Source organism: Tubulanus polymorphus, chromosome 2 (assembly GCF_964204645.1).
Source record: "Tubulanus polymorphus chromosome 2, tnTubPoly1.2, whole genome shotgun sequence".
In the NCBI taxonomy this organism is placed as follows: Eukaryota; Metazoa; Nemertea; class Palaeonemertea; order Tubulaniformes; family Tubulanidae; genus Tubulanus; species Tubulanus polymorphus.
Window position 1 is genome coordinate 15,232,091 of NC_134026.1, and position 18,008 is coordinate 15,250,098.

The 18,008-nt window shown below is 38.3% G+C and overlaps 1 protein-coding gene and 1 long non-coding RNA gene across 5 annotated transcripts in view; one reads left to right on the forward strand and one right to left on the reverse strand.

The window, feature by feature from the left end:
• Window positions 1-18,008, forward strand: part of LOC141900770 (structural maintenance of chromosomes protein 6-like) — a 255,440-nt gene that overhangs the window by 13,235 nt on the left and 224,197 nt on the right. For all 4 annotated transcript variants that reach the window (XM_074787796.1, XM_074787797.1, XM_074787798.1 and 1 more), the window contains exon 2: window positions 2,206-2,331. In XM_074787796.1, the coding sequence (XP_074643897.1) occupies window positions 2,212-2,331 (120 nt within the window). In that variant the 5' untranslated portion in view covers window positions 2,206-2,211. The remainder of the gene's footprint in view (window positions 1-2,205; window positions 2,332-18,008) is intronic.
• Window positions 17,610-17,998, reverse strand: LOC141900781 (uncharacterized). Its single transcript, XR_012618780.1, has 3 exons — window positions 17,910-17,998; window positions 17,750-17,834; window positions 17,610-17,670 (listed from the first exon to the last, which is right to left on the reverse strand). It is a non-coding gene; the product is annotated as an uncharacterized LOC141900781 (long non-coding RNA).

Sequence of the window (18,008 nt, forward strand, 5' to 3'; positions counted from 1 at the left end):
TGTTTTGTTCAGAGAAATATGCTAAGCCATTTAAGCGACCCATCATTGATACCGTTTCTGAATAGCTTATTTAGTAATCGCTGATGTTGGACCTTATCAAATGCTTTTTTTGAAATCCATAAAGATTAATTGAGGCCTAACAGTCCATTTTCCAGAGTCAAATAACCATCTGGTCCAGTCATCCATGGTTTCAAAGTAGGCCTCATTGACTGTTTGTCAACTACCTTTTATAAAACCATTTTGACAGTTGAACAGGATTCTAACTTCCTTTCGATTTCCTGCATCAGCTTACACACGATCGTCGACACAATATTCGGACAAGATCAAGAATACGAACGAGGATGTGCAGAAAACCCGTTATCGCTGCTTCGCAGCTATATTTGGTTTCAAAATTACTTAAAAGGTTGCAAACAGGTAGTCCAGATTAAAGATACTAATTCTACGGCTTTAGATATTGATATTGGAGTACCACAGGGCTCTTTTAGGTCCATTACTTTTTATATTATACATAAACTACTGTAGGCCTACTGCATCTGATATCCTAAAGTTGATTTTATTTGCTGATGACACGAATGCTTTCTATAGTGATCATCTCATTGACAGCCTAATAGATACGATCAATACTGAACTTTCGAAACTTGTTGTTTGGTTTTGTGCCAACAAGTTATCAATTAATATTAGTAAAACTTATTATATTGTATTTAGTAAAACTTTTGTTGGTAATACAAAGATTTATATCGATGATCGTGACATTGAACATGTCCACACTACCAATTTTTTGGGGGTTTTAATAGATGAAAAACTGTCATGGGATGATCACATAAAATCTATATGTAAAAAAGTGTCACGTTGTGTTGGCGTTCTTCATCGTGTCAAACACAAGTTGTATTCCAATTATTTACATACCTTGTATTTATCCTTAATAGAGCCATATCTTCAATATTGTAACATTGGGGAAGAACGTCTGATTATAAACTGCATCCATTAACAATTCTACAGAAATGTGCTGTCCGTTTGGTCAGCAAATCCCATTATTTAGAACTCGCTGATCCTATACATTCTATACAAACCTATGTTAATGTGTAATATGTGAAACATTTTTTGTTTCTTTTCGCCTGTTAATTACTTGTGTGCATGATGTATGAGTGGGGTGTGGATGCTTCTGGGTGATACGGCTTAGATAGACTGTTTCAGTCTCTCCGTGTAGCCCCATTATCCTGTTACATTTTTCTTCGTTTTTTCATACTTATTATATCGTCCAATAATGTAACATCGTAATGAAAATAAATCTAAATTTCAATATATTCCAGCTGCGACTAGTCTGAATACCAGTCGTTCTTACTGGTTCCCTACAACGTCTGACGCTAAAGTATCATATAGAGGTTAACTCCTGTTAATTGCAATGCAACAACTGATTTTAGTGTCAAACCTTTGTACTCAAATAAATGAATTAGTTATCTTGTTGACTTTGAAAAGGTGTTTTGTAGGCTAATAATATTTTGATGATTTAAATCGCCAACAGGAGAATTTATTGATTATTGAATTGAATTGATTGCCACAATTGGGATTTCCAATACGGGCTAAATTAATAAAATGTGAAAATTCAATACGACTCTCTAGAATTACTCTAAATGTTATTTTTTGTTGATAAAACGCGTAAATTTTGGTCAATTTTACCTTTAGAATTTGAAACAAGAATAGGCCTAATATCTGCATTAGCATCAATGTCAGTCTAAGTTCAGGTCCGAATCCGTAATTTACCATATTTATTAGATTTTGGGTCCTGTTCATCCAAGGTCAAACTCAAAAATGGTTTAAGATAACTTACTGAAATTCTATGGATGGGTTATCCTAGGGACCGAGGGTAACCGATAAGATTTCAGGTCGTGTTGGTCAAAGGTCAAGGTTACTAGAGCCTTATGTATTTTTCATTTCTGAGCTCTATCTCATAGATGGTTTAAGATAATTTGGTGACATTTTTTGGATGGGTTATTCTAAAGACCTGTAATCCTAAACTGATTACATTTCAGGTCAGGTCAAGGGTCAAGATCAGTGGAAGCCGTTTTGTATTTTTCATTTCCTGCCTTCAGAAATAGATCGAAATACACTCGGCGTGTATTTTACACTCAGGCCTTTCACCTGTTGTGGGAGGCAGTTGTCTTCAGCAACATTCTAGTTAGAATTTCTTTCTTGTTCCAATTTTAGGATAGAATGTCTATGAAACGGAAAAATGCAGGTGCATCAGGACCAGAAGCCAAGAGGCCAAGAAGTGACGATGAAGAGGCAGATCTCTCTCAGACTCCAGATTTCATCTATCAACCAACAATGGGAGTAAGTGAAACTTAGCCCTCGAACTAGCACTGTACAGTATTGGGTCGGGACAAAACCTAGTATAGTATGCTCATGAAATTATTACTTAAAGCCGGGCGCACATTAGGCGTTTTTTAGTCGCCAATAAGAAGATTTTAAAACGTCGGCAATTTTTATGGAATCGCCGTCCGTCGTCAGCGACCACACAGACAATTTTTATCACCGAATCGCTGGCATCCTCACTTGCCAGGGCTTCATTACCGCCCGCTAAAGCTCACGTCAACACAAACCCTGGCCGCAAACCCTTCATGTGGTCTATTACATTGGCCACTTCTTGGGCGGACAGCGTCCACCAGTCTTTATTTCATTCCACCAATCAGATGTGCGGTAATTTTGTAGAACAAACCTGCCAGGAAAAAACGATGCATATGTTTGGCTAGATATATAGACTGGTGGGCCTTGAGCGGTAACCTGTCGGTCCAAGCAATCTTGGGCTATGTAGACCATTATTCAGGGAAATCCGCGGACAAGGGCCCATTTTTATCATTCTTGAAATCAGTGCAAATCCGTTGAGAAATGGGGGGGGGTGGTGGACTCTGTGACATTCTCTCTGAATCAGACATCGTTAGCGATAACATAGGCCTACCGAACCGAACCGTAAAAGCGTTCTATTTTTATATCGCTAAGATGTACGATCAGATTGTGTGTGTAAAAAGAATCAATAATCTAACGTGAAAACTATTAGCGTGCGCGTATCACCGCGTCTACCTGTCTGTCTATTGCATTAAGCTTCCCGCGCCATAGTTTTGTTTTGAATGCTGGGGTGCTATTAGCAGTTTGTTCGTCATAGATCGTTTAGATCATAGACAGGTGCTCTTCTGTAGACCCATCAGGGGGGGTTGATAAAGGATTAAAAAATCCGTGGAAATGGAATTGGTTAGAGACCGTTATCGAGGATGTTCCCCTCGCTGAATGTATAAGAAAAATCAGCATTGCTGGAAGAGCATTATGCATCTGGTGCAACAGCGAAATAAACTATGGTGCACGGGGAAAGGTTGCTATTACTGATCACGTAAAAGCAAAAGAACACAAAGATATAGATAAAGACAGAAGAAGTAATTACAAACTACCAGGTATGCCTCCTTTGTTTTTGAACCAAAAATTTTACCCAAAAACGTCGTAGTAGCCTAAAGTCTCTACAAGGTTGAGCTTTAACTTTCCTTTCCTTTATTAATGGAAGTTGGATCATCTGTAGGTAATTTTTTGTCTCTAAATTTCTTTAATTGTACGACGGAAAGACAGAAATGCCCTGTCGCACTTACAAATGTCCAGAGTTACAGCATCGTACAAAATGAAACATGGCTTGGCCAAGACATTTTCAGATCAGTTAAATGAAGAACTAAATGAGAACTTCTTTTCTCTCCACATCGATGAAGCAACAAGTTTAAGTCTGAAAAAAGTTCTTTCTATTCTCGCCAGTTTTTATTCACCCGTCGAGAAAAAAATCGTGTTTCGTCATGTCTCTTCACTTGGGGTCATCTCGGCTAAATGTGAAAGTATTTTTAACGAGGTCATTGGTGAGTTGGACCGTCGGCAGATATCTTATGATTATTTAATGTCCATTCTTGTTGATTCATGTAATGTCATGCGTGGCTGCAGATCCGGGTTCGAGACCAGGTTGCGTGATAAGGTCCCTCACCTTCTAAACATCGATGGCGACTCGGCGCACCACGTACACAATTCGTCAAAACAGTTTACCAATTGTTTTGATAAAGTGATCGAAAAGCTAATTACAGATCTGTACAATGATTTGAAATGGTCACCTGACTTGCGCGATGATTACCTTCGTAAAATATGTTCTTTGTTAGGATTTAACTTCACGATGTCCGAAAGATATGTTGTTACCAGGTGGCTGTCTTTGCACGATGCCGCTGTTGATTTAGAACGTAAGTTAGAAGCCTACACAGTGTTCTACTTCGGTTTTTTAATTCAGGTAATCGCGTTATATATCTAGCCCGTTAATCGACGCTTGGGTATTTCAGAACCTGCACGAGATCGCATTAAAGAGATACAGTCAGCTGTAAAAAACAAGAAACTTACTGAGGACGGCAAAGCAAGAAAAAAATCGAATTACCGATCGATTGTTTGTCGACCGAAAACGGACAGTTATGTACCTGAATTTCCTGATTTCAGTTTTGCCTGTTCTGAAAAAATACGTTCTGAAAGTTCAAAAGCGAGAGCCGTTGATACATAAGCTTATTGATGAACAAGTCAGTGTATTCCGGGAATTTCTCTGTTGCTTTATTCGGCCTGACAAGATCCCTGCCGATGATCGAAAATTAGTTAGTGTCGATATTGATCTTTGTACGATGAAACCGAGTGAAATGTTTGTTGGAGACAAAGCCTCAAAACTTATCAGTGAGAATCCAAAAGATCCACTTGTCAATGAATTTTACGACAAAGTCAGAAAGGCCTACATCTCTTGTGCTAAATATTTGGCAAAGAAACTACCGCTTAACAGTAAGACACTGTTACGTATAGCTGCAATTGATCCAGCATGTCGCGGTCATACCTTGACCTTGAAATATCTAAAGGATTTGCCAAATATAGCAACACATGTTCTGAATTCAGATGAGGTTGATAGCTATCAACTTGAGGTACACCGTTACACGGCTGACAAGACGCTCCCAGAAGCTATTTCTGATGAGTCAATACCGGTGCCTATAGACGAATGGTGGTCGCACGTGGCTAAAGCATATCCTAATCTTTCAAAAATGGTATTTGCGCTCCTAAGTTGCTTCACATGCCCACTAGTTGAAAGTTCATTCAGCAAAATGTCGAATATTGTGGATACTACATCCAACCGGTTGAATATATCAACATGCAGTGCCTTACAGACAGTGAAGTATTCGTTGGCTGGAAAGTCGGCTGTGGATTTTTTCAATAGAAATGACATTCGCCGCGATCCCATCCATCCCACGGGTTTGAACATAATGGCTTCAGCTGCACAAGTTTATAAGCAAGAACTCGAAGAAACAAAAGAAAAGCGGGAATCTCATTTAAAAGCTATCCAAGCATGGAAAACTGAAACAATCTCAAAAACGAAAAGCAAGAGAAACGAATATCGAGATGGCGAAAAGAGCTAGGATCGTTTATGCTTCAGCTGCCCAGGCCAAAGCCAAAAGGGCCGATCGAAATGAGATTTTACAGAAATTAGCAGAGAAGCGTCGGCGGTACAGTAGAAATTGAATTTTTGCTCGGCTTATATTCTTTTTCCTTAACCTGTAATTCATGGCTATAATTCGTGTTTGTTTTGTTAGAACTATCATTTTCCGTTGTAAGTGAAAATAGTTTCAGAACGAGAGATGGTTAAACTGGACTCTTAAACAAGTTTAATCTAAATTGTTTGAAAGTTTACGGTTAAACTGATTCCTGCGTGATCTGGATCCCGTGTGATTGTAATCCTGTATAATATGGCAAATTAAATAGTTTAATATCACTTCTTGTGTGTTGAAATAAAAAAACTCAAAAAGATACCCTTATCGGATTATCATTGTGTTATTGGTTTGTGTCCAGGAGTGAATTTCAGAATCCGTTACTTAATAATTCAAAGGCCCCCGTTTCTTAGCCGAGGAAATGAGAATCGTTATCCTATTAGCAATGGACCGCACCGGCGTTGAAATAAGAATTCCCGAGTACCGACTTCTAGCGCCACTGTGTTCGCTTGCCTTAACATATCATGCCTCAGTACCGACTGCTAGTGCCACTGTGTTCACATACCTTATCATAATGATGCCTCAGTACCGACTGCTAGCGCCACTGCGTTCCGTACGGCGATCGCTTTTCAATTAGGAATAATATATTGTCAGTGAATTATTAAATGTTTTCCAGTAGGTTATATAGTGTAAAGGTAAATTCATAATGTTTCAAAATTTCCGCGGATTTCAAAACCTCCTGTTTTCATCCCTGATTATTATGAAGGGTTGCGGCCAGGGTTTGTGTTGATGTGAGATCCCCTACGGGTGGCAATCTAACCCTGGCAAGTGATGATGAATCACAGCCCGTGAAATGGTGCCACATGATCACAAAATGGCTGCATTTCATTTTCGGCTGTGGGTGTCGCCATTGTGTCAATGCACATGATTTCTATATTGGCGCTGATGGCTGTTTTTAATTGGATTCGAAGCTATGTGTCGCTGGTAGCTGCACACTAGGTGATTTACACTAGATACTGAGCGATCTTGTCGCAAGCGATGATTTGTCGGCCGACAATGGTCGCCAGTGACTGCATTAATTTTCATGATGTTAGATCGTAGCGTACAAAGAACAGACCGTAGAAGCGTCTCATAAAACCGGTGCTACAATCTCTGAAATCTTTTGTACAACATCATTGCGAAAAACCGCTGTTGTCTAGAACCACTGTGCAGATCAATAATATATATATATACATGCAATAGCGCTGCGCGGGAAATCTATATTTAGAATCTGCGGTCGCACGCTTCAATTCATCAAACAAAGCATAGCCTAAGTGCTCAATATAAGTAGTCAATTGTTTTTTACCCTCATACCTCAGGGATGAAAACAGTGACGTTTAAAAAACGCGGAAAAATTTGAAAAAGTAATAGAGGCTAAGTAGCAGCTGCCCCCCTTATGGGGGGTTTGGGAGACCTCCCCCAAGAAAATTTTGAAATCTCAAGGAGTTTTTGGGCGCATCTGAGGCCCATTTACCAATGACAAAATAAGACTGCTGCCACGCGGTTGATCGTTCGTTGTTTATGTCTAGAGTACATGAAAAGGATGTCTCGACGTTATCCAAATCACTAGAACATGTTCATAATACTTAAATGAACTTGTCAATAAATTAAGAGTTGCAAGAGGAGCCCCTATCTATAACTTTCCAATCTATCACTTAAGCCAAGGGTATCGCGCCTGAATTAAAACAATGGCTCAACCGAGATATCTGGGACAATTAGGTCCTTGGGCAATGCACATGTTTATATTATTACGCTCAACAAGTTACTCATAGTTTTACAGTTCTATAGTTAATGAGTTCGATGATTCGACAGTAAATAAGTTCATTATAGTTTTCAATTTGATGATTTGACTGTTTGACGTTTGGCCTAGAGTAAGTTTTCTCAAGAAACTGCAAATGAATCTAGAAACTCGGCGCACAACAAGACTTCCAGTTTATGCAGTGGTAGATACTAAATTGCAAGCGCGTAAATCTTATAACTAATGAGTAGGCCAATAATGAAATCTTTTGAATTATAAATGGTCATAGGGTTAGGGGTCATTCATTTATTACGTATTAGGGGAGGGGGAGGGGGTCAGTGCAATTGCGTACTGTAATGCTTAATGTATATGAAAAAATGGCCGATTTCGCGTACAGAGGGGGAGGGGGGTTGAAAATTTCAAATTTTATGCGTACGTGTTAAATGAATGATCCCTTATGAATTTATTAGATGAAAATATTTCAATTGATAGTCCCCACTTCAAAGTTATGCACTAGATGAAATAAGTGGTTGTCCAGACCTGCCAACTGTTACGATTTTCTCGTATTCGTTACGGATTGACAGTACACATTACGGTGTTATGAGCGCGTGTTCAAAAATACGATTTTAGTCTATTTTCATTACGTTTAACGGAATACGCTAGCGTTGTTACGATTCTTTACAAATATTTCGTGAAAGAAGTTTAAACGTGAGTCCTATAGCGCACGCTGCGCGTTCTGCTAGTTGATAACCTATATTCGCCAAGCATCCAATCAATAGCACTGTGTTTACACAGACTGCTGGCATACATGCGTCTCCCCTGGGCCTGCACGCACTCAATACAGCACATTTATCAGCTGGCGGTCACTTGGGAAACCTACTACTATTGATCTATTGTATATACCGGTACTCTCTCGTATGCCTTTTAAAGATACAGCACATGCTGCTGTATCTTTAGCAATAAATGGCTACACACCGCCGGGGCATTGTCAAAATCGTTGAAAATTAGCGTTAATTTGCGGAATCTTTGGTGAATGAACGTAGTAGTAGAACGCTTCCGGGTATGCCTGTGACGAGGACTTCTCAGAATGATGTCATCAATATCGACGCGCAACCGCGAGCGTCCTGTTGCTAGGGCCGTTGCTACGGGCTTTTCTCGGGATTGGATAATGATATTTAATTTTTTTTTCCACGAAACTACTATAGACACATATGGTAATCATTTTATACAAAAAAAATTAGATTAAAATTCTTTTCCTAAACCTCTTCATGACCCCTTTAAGAAAGATAAAATAGTATTTTATCTTTCTTAAAGGGGTCATGAAGAGGAAGACAATATAAACTTCTAGAACTTTGAAGTCACGAATTAAAAAGATTTTTCAAGCAATGCCCTTACTCCAAACAACCTCTAGCTTACCACACTTTGCCCATGGGCAATTTATTTTAAACATTTCCCTAAATTATTAGAAAATGCCGATAGTAAGACCGTGGAAAAGTTTTTATGGTTGAATGGGCGAATCACGGCGGCAGAGTGCACCTGTGGAAGAGTGCACCGGCGGAAATAGTTCCATGTTAACTTTTTTCAATTATAGTGCTGCTATTTTCCCAATCAAATTGCTAGATTTCGATCGTTTCTCAGAAATCAACACTAGTAATTCAAGTGTGATTTTGATGTGTGTAGAGATACATCGTGACTAGCGTATTGAATGGCGCCATGTAAAAGCTACGCGTCGATCCTTGAATAGTGGAATTATAGGGTTGAATTATCTTGATTGTATCAACAAATGGTTAGTGTCAACAAATGGTCCATTACAGTCCTCTAATTTATGTGGAGAGACGCTCTTAACCGGCAAAACGGTGGTCAGTTTCGTGTTATCGTTGGCCTACGTGACTGACCTTGCTTGAGCGTTCGCTGCCGGCTACAACAAATTAACCCTTAAAGAAAGGTACCTAGTGTCTGACATTCTACTGAAAAATTCCAGATTGATTCACTGCATAGTTTTTTCATAGCGGGCATTTTAGTATATGAATCAATTAAGATGATTGACTGATGCGGGTACGGTTGTATCAGCTGTTGAAGACGTTCGATGTATACAATAATTTTAACCACTTGCGCGATGAAAATAGGGACATCAAAGGGGTGGCCATCTTGAATTTCTTGTTTGCACGATGCAGCCTGCAATTCTTGATGGATTATCACAAAATTTAGTGTGAGGATCAGGGTAGGTAAGCTGTCCATGCCTTTAGTATTTGGAGGTCATAGGCTTTCAAAGATGGCTGCCAGGTCAGCCATCTTGAATTTCTAGCACGAAACGGCAATTCTTGATGCATTTTCATGATACTAGGTGTGTGAATTTTGGTAGGTGAAATGTCTACCCCTTATTGAAAATTGAGTTCAAGTATGGCCACCAGGATTGCCATCCATCTTGGATTTCTTTTCAGCATGATGCCTACACCAATTCTTGATGCATTTTTTCATGTAGTGTGATCTTCGGGGCAGCTAAGATGGGCTTGTCTTTTCGTGTAAGGATATATTTACAGAAAATGAACATTATCGCCACATAGCCTATACTATCTTAACTATTTTAAAACTTGTTACATCGTTACAATGTCAATCTTTCTGTAAAACTTTGAATACTGAATCTTCTTCGACTGTGTCATGAAGGTATAAGGCCTGTGGGCCTCTTGTTTGGAAGTAACCTGCCTTAAGTTAATTTATTTGTATATGAATCCATGATTCTGCGTTATTTATTTATTCTAAATGAAAAATAGATTAGAAAAAAACATTGGTTAACAATTACCTCCCACTGCCAACCAGTCGCATCGGTTCTCTGCTGTTATCAGTAATCAATGTGTTTAGGTTAAAAATAGTGGCAGCGAGGCGACCAGGATTGTGACGATTTAATGGATTTAGGCGTCATTTCATCCGATATAATTGATGAACCTAATCAATAATGGGAAGGAAACCCATTGTTTTAAAGATGTAACTTGGTTATGTTTCCTTTCCTTGTTTCCTTGTTTGTTAGAAACCTCACGCTCAGTTTTTAGGACGACGGTACGTTGTACACGTCCTATTGTTATCGTGAAATCCGTCACGTCAAACGATGACATCTGTTCAACGCCATGTACGCGTCTGGAACTTTCACAGTCGCTTAGATATGAAACATAGTAGGTTGAGTTCATATATGGTGAATTTTTGTTATTTGGTTAATTAAATATTGCCGAAATAAAAAAATTGAAACTCTAAAGTAGCGCCACCCCTGTCTAGAAGTAAAACTGTATTAGTCCGCGCTTAAAATAGTGCCACGCATACTTTTTTGAAAGAGCACTTTACATAGGCCTATTCCATGATATAGCCTAGTTGTTTATTTCCGTATCGTCGTTTATTGCCTGAAATTTCCGTATTTTCTTTGTGTGTGTGTCAGCGGATTAATTGAAAGTTTACTCATTGGTGATATGGACTCGGCGAGTACACGTGCTACATCGATTCAACATTAGCTGCTGTTGAATCGATACTCATACGTCGAGCAACGCTGAAAACTATCTTACTATTACTAGTAAAATGATTTATCGTCATTAATTCTTTTGGACTTTAGCGTCAGCAATCCGTTTTTAGAGCCCGATTATGTGTATCTAGTTTGCGGCACAGTGATAGGAGCGCGCGTCGATAACATTAGTTACAGTCCCGTAGGCAATATCGCCTTATATACGCGGCGATCACCGTGTATGTATCAGTAATAGATAATGCGCGTTACGGAGTGGGTCGCACGTAGGCTACAATCCACACGCTCGTTATATCAAAAAGGTCTTGAATTAGCAGAAGAAATATTATTCACGATAACTTTTACTATAAAAAATTCCTTTTATGACACCATTAAAACCTTTAAGTTGGTAACTTAATTTCGTCAGTAACTAGTTTTAATTTCGACTGTAGCCATATTAGTTTCACGTTCGGATATTTTCACAAATATCCCATCCGATTATAAAAGCTTTAACCACCTATGATTAGGTAACTTCTCGTCAGTAACCGGCCTACACCCTCATCGTAGTTGTTTTGTATCATTCTCCTTGATCTATCAAACATTTTTCAAGTGAAAGAATCCCATGATCAATCTTTAAGATATCATGTAAGAATTCTAATGAGACTGCTGGTAAATATTCATTCTGTTCCACTTGGTCGATCATTTGACAAGCTCCAGGGCCTAAGGGTACAGATAGCAGTTGGCCTATGGTTCAGTCTGTGAACAGCTTCAAATAACTGTGTTAACAAATGGATGTGAAGCTTGTACCCCATGGACTGCATGGTCATTGGACTATGTCATGGGTTCTTGGCGATTGTGCCGAGAGCAGACTGTATCGGGTGGTCATGGTAAGTATAACTTTGATTAAACATGCACCGATGGCTAAAATGATACCTTCGTTTCTCAACCCCTCTAATTGTATATAAGGCAATATCAATCCATACCGACAACGATTTTGTTGATCGAGCTTACAATATTTCGAGCCTCAGGACCTTTTTCCCTCTAGTTTTCAAACTTGCAGGGATGCTAACTGCTCCGTTTTGCCTTAAATCTCTGTAATACCTTAAACTTGCATTATATGTTCAACTCTTTGTGTAACAGTGGAACTTCGTTTGGATCTGACTAGCAAATGTGTTTGAAAAGCACTACGGTGTGTAAGCCTTAGCAACCAACCTCACTCGTCTTCACCCTGAGTTCCACTTTTAATTTCTATTCTCTGTCGTCGTCCTATTAAAAAGTTTCTTTCTAGTTGTAGTGGCAAGTATTATAGTGTGTGGAGTTGACAATTATAATCTACACATCTTGACTTATGCCGGTAGGCCTGTTACAAAGGTACAACATCACATTGACAATTGAAACGTAAAGACACGAGCAAAATCAAGTCAAATTCTAGGGTTTTTAGCCCACTTGGGACTTAAGTCCCTGCGGGCTATTGCGTTCAATTTTCGTCCGTTCGTCCGTAGAAGGAATCCAGTTATTTTGGGAAGTTTTGAAGACGCTTCAATGTAATGTCTTGATGTTTGGGTTACGCATGTATCTACCCAAGACACATCTTCAGCCCAAAAACTGGCCCTGTCAGAATCAAGATGGCCGACTGGCAGCCATTGTTTTTCGCCAAAATTAGCACTTTTTACACATTTTTGAACTTTTTGAGGGAAATTTTGAAGACGCTTTGATCAATTACTTTGATCAATTACCTTACCGTTCTTATAAATTTTTTCTTTCCTTTTTATTTTCTTCATTCATCATCATCATTCCTTAGATCAGTGTAAATCTCCTTAAGACGGTTTTTGGCGGTAGTTAGCACAATTGTGGAGTCGGAGAAACCAATATGTCTCATTGGAAAAGCGGCTCTAATTCGGAATATTTTCCGACTTTTTCAATATGGGCCGTATTCATCCCTGGAATATGGTCACCAGGGCGCGTTGAATAGTTGAATAACTTAGTATTTCCATGTTAAATAGATAACGAGGCGTATTTTGTTGTCATAATCAATTACAAAATCTTAGCTGCTGACATGTTCTATGATTGTGGTGAGTTTCAAGGTCATTGGTATTTGTAAATTGTCAGCAGGGGGCGTTGAATATTGAAATTGATAGATTGTTGAGCATTTGAAACCACTTCCCAAGTGGGCATGTTGTCCCTGGACCCCTAGTTTCAATTCCGCGTCATTTTATATAAATTACATGCTTGTTACTGAAAAACTTCAGATCTTACTGAAAATTTCTGATTTGGTCAGACACGAGGTTGGCAGGTCTGGTTGTCATCCAATTTACTATTTAGGATCTCGATTGGGCGCTACAGTTCATTCAATAAAGCATAGTATAATATTCTTACCATCCATTGTACAGGCATGCTGCAGATATATGGATATGGGGAACAAGCCTGGAGACTGCACCAAGCACGCACTAGGAGTTATTAGGGTTTCTGCTGCCTCGGCAGAAACCCTATTGGATTCCTGCTGATTATTATTTTAACATTTTCCACTGAGTTTCGTCACATAAAAATCATCTTCTATTAAATTTGACTACTAACAACTTTGAAACGAAATGTTAAACTCTGATAATAATATAACAGTCTCTTTCTGCGCGTAGTTTCTATGGATGTACTGTGCTTCCTATTTTAAACTTGAAGTTATTTAAAGATAACACCGGTGGAAATAGCAATCATCAATCATGGCGCGCATACTGGCACGAATCTGGAAGTTTGTGACGTCATTTCATAAATAAATAAAGAAGGAAGGCTCCGAGAATATCCAAATCACAGGTTACTGTGAATAACTGGGGTTCGACCATTCACATGTTAAAAATGTACTTCCTTGTTAGTGAAGTAAGTTTATTCATACTGTTATTAAAAGCAGTTCCTTTTAAACATTCTATAATAGTATAGTTTTGTTCGTGGATATCAATACTCCGAAAAATCAACAGCGGTTTATTCATTTATTGTACCGGTACACGTTTTCTTAATTGAATTGAATTGGACTGGTCCAAAAAGCGGGTCATACTAGTTAGCGTCAGAAAATGTCAGCGTCGGTGATACCTTGTTACCGTCGATATTAGATGGTCTAAAGTCAGTATATGTACATCACATCGTGACGCAGCGGCGATGGTAATGTCATAAAAGAACAAAGTCAGTTGAAAATATCTACCCACTGCACCGATAAAGAATGATTGCTAGCCAGAGACCAGGACAGTCAGTAATGGGGAGTGATGGTACCGTTCATGATTATGTTTTTATAATAGTTATTGGACGTCAATTTCATATGTGAATTGTAGTCCCCATCTGATCGCTTGACTTGTCAGACTAACTTGTCACTTCTCTACTAATAGTACTAACACTATAAAAGGCCTTCCCTCCTGCATAGTTTACCCTATAGGCCAAATTTGTGCTTTGGGCCAAATTCGGTTTTCTTATCTAGTCGACTTTTTTTCTGAACTAATAATAACCGAATATGCGCTTAAACTGTCACTAGGGAATGGTAAACCCACCGTAGCTTCGTTCTTCTCGATGTTATTTCCCCCAAAACCTGGCACATTAGTACTTTGTGCGTAGTAGCACATGTGGGTCAACATATCCATGTTGTGAGTTGACCCCTAGGTGGCATTCTTTCAAAAAACGGAATGTAATGAACTGGTTTCGGGTGAAATCTTTGCTCGCATCCCTGAACGACATTCTATCCAGAAAGGCAGAAACCCACTTGCAACTATTTTTAGGGTTTTCTGACTTTCGTCGAAAACCCTTTTGTAATTCTGTCGATTGTTATTATTATTATTTACATATTTTCCACTTTTTTTTCGCACATAAAATTCATCTTCTATCAGATTCGACAACTAACTACTTCTAATTGAAATGTAGAATTCTGATAGTAATATAACACGCATTCGCTCCGCGTAGATTATACCTATGCACTCTCCGTCCTATTTTAAACTTAGAATTATTTACTGAAAGATAACACCGGATGATAGTAGCAATCGCGACTCGCCCTGTACGGTACTCCCACTAACGATAAAAACAGCATCCTGTCCTGTGGCATGGTGGATAAGGTGTTTGACTCCCAACTGAGAGGTTGAGGGTTCGAATCCTAGTGAAACCATGCGTTATCACAGTACAGCGCCGGCGCAACAATTGTTTTATTAATGAAACAACATGGTGGATGGTTGAAATCATTTTCGGCTTAAATTTATCGCGAGTTTTAGGACTTTAATGAATTTCACGAAACCATGATTTCTAAAATGAGTCAATTGATTAATTCTATTCGTAAATCAATTTACGTTGGCTACATTTCCTGAAGATTTCGGGGTCAAATCAACGTGATATGGACAGAAATTGTAGGAATTTTACTTCCGCGTTCAGTTGACGACTCGTATCGATGACAACGACAGCGGAGTTTATGTATTCATAGAACTATAACGGATATTCTGTTAGTTCTATGATGTATTTTAAGGTGAGAATCCGTTAACCAGGGAATGTATTAAATGATTTCTTTAATAATATGAGTAATGCTAGCAAATGAGTAGGCCTACTCGGTGAAGCAATGATCATTGTTGGCTACTTACTTAATGCCTAGCTTTTTTGGGGGATGCGCCTAGAATAGATTTAGGCCCTAAATATAATGGCTAGAGCCAGTCAGTGGAATGCCTTAATAGCAGCTAGTTATGGCCTGGTTTACACTGAATGTGCATGACAATTTATTTTGATTACTTTCTTTCCAGCTATTATTCGTGGAATGAACTGGGCACTACGGTCTTCAATTCCTTTGCGGATTCTTGCAGGAATATTAAACCACAGTGCGCAAATGTATGTTTAAAATTAGGCTTTTTCGACATTGCCAGCCAAAGACGTAACTTAACAGGCTAACTTAAGCGCAACTGTCTCAGATACTGTAAGTACTTGACGTTTTGCGTAATTTTTTTTTTTGTAATGCAATATTTGGATTAGTAATCAGTCGTGCTAACGTACATGCAGAATTGGATTCATTGTAATTATGGGATGATAATTCATGGGCGTCACGAGTCCTGCAACATACCCTTGATATGAAGCTTTTTTAATGTTAATCATTGACTTGTTTTGGAGTAAACTGAATAGCCCTTAAAGTACCAATGCCACGTGGCTTGGTGTCTATGCTCTACGAGACTGTAGTAATAGATTTTCACAACAAACTCATGATTTCAAATAGTCTCCTAAGATATCTATGTATTATTTCGCTCCTTACCTGAGTAATTCTTACATTTGATTGCTTAATTACAGATGGAAAGAGGTCAGATGGCATGAAAATCGACTGTGGCTGACTAATTGGCACGAGTAACCAAAATGCTTCAATCATCAGGGGTAGACAAATTAGCCGAAGATGAATGAAAACTTCACCTTGATGATCATCAGTTGATTTTGCTATAATTATTTGCCTGGATATATCCTTCATTTCAAAATCTGTCTTCAGTAGAATTTCTTTCAATAAAATATTTTGAAGATTGAATTTGAATTGATCTTAAAACCAGAGAAAGCATTCAGAAATTTAGAAAATCCTTGACTCATAATCAAATTCTGTGAAGTCAGTTAACCCTTTCAGTGCCTCTACACCGCAGTGCGGTGTATAAATCAGTGATGGATTTTGCTAGTACACCGCACTGCGGTGTATTGATGTAATTAGTAATTAGTAATTATCTCTATCGAAAAATGGCAGAAAGTGTCAAACATAGTGAAATACTAGTAACTAACGATACACCGCACTGCGGTGTAGACGCACTATAGTGGTATTCCCATTGTTCAACACACTAGGGTGGAATTTTTTAGACTTTTCAAATTTTCTCCAGCACTATAGGGTATTAATTAGTCAGCACTGAAAGGGTTAAGGTCTTTTTGGTCGAATCAAGCCGAGGGCTCAGGTGGCTAAAACTCAATACCTCACTGTCTTATAATGCCGAGTATGACGGAGTTTACACACTGAAACACGTTGGGCTGTGTAAGTGTAATTTGGATAAGTCCACAATATAATGACCGCCCTGCCCCGCTGCATCTGAGACGTCAACAAGTTAGACTGTATTGCTTCGATGACAAACTGACTCCTACGCAAGATGACCATCCAATTCAAATGTAAATTAAGAAAGAAAACAACAAAACTAGTTGCGTTGATCAACAAAAATAAATCAATAGTTTATTACAATACTTCAATTTCAAAATAAGGATAGGAAAAAATTGAACAATAAGTGTGTTTGCCATGCGTCTTTAAATATTTCCCAAGAATATGTCTTTTTCTGGCCACCACCTGCCTCGACGTCAGACTTTTTCGAGATTTTCGCTAAAAATACGAAACAAGACAAAATTGATTGATGGGAATCATACATGCTACATTCACTTTTACTGCGAACATTGGAATGAGCTAAAGCAATTTTCTAGGAGTCAAATGATGTTTCAAAATCTGGACGGGAAAAGTTTTACTGAATTGTATGGCTAATGGCAAATACATGTTTATATTAATAAGGTAAATATCTGTATAAAAGGTATAGCAACTTGAATTGAAGGATTAATGCAATAGGTCTCTTATTCTAAAAGATGAGTGAGCCATACTTACTAGATTGGTCATGTGAATCAACATCAAATTTAGAACTATCATCCATTTTTAGTTTTCAATCAAAGACTAACCTATGAAATAAAGTACATATTTTTCTGATAACAACCTGGAATAAATTAAAATAAATCTGAGGAATTCACCAAATTTCTGTATCGAACCCCTAATAGGGCCTATATAACCTATAGATTGATACTTACATACGACAAATTGATGAAGAAACTTCATTTGACAGTATACAAACTCGCGGACAAACTCCCAAAATGAATCATGTCCTATTCACCTAGAATCAAACAAAATACAACTAAAAAATTCACAATACAGATTTCGGTTTCGAATCCTTCAAATAGCTGTTTACTTACATGAAACGAATTATCAAACTACTTCTGCCGACAGCATACCAACTCGCTGACAAACCCCCAAAATGAAACGTGTCATGATAAACATCTGGAATTAAACGTAATAAAGCTACAAAATTTACAAAATGACGGTTTCGAATCCCTCAAATAGCCTTACACTTACAAATGATGGATTATCAAACAACTATGAACTCCCACAACGCCACATGTCTTTGATAATCTACAGTGAAAACCTGGAATTAAATGAAATAAATCTTAAAAT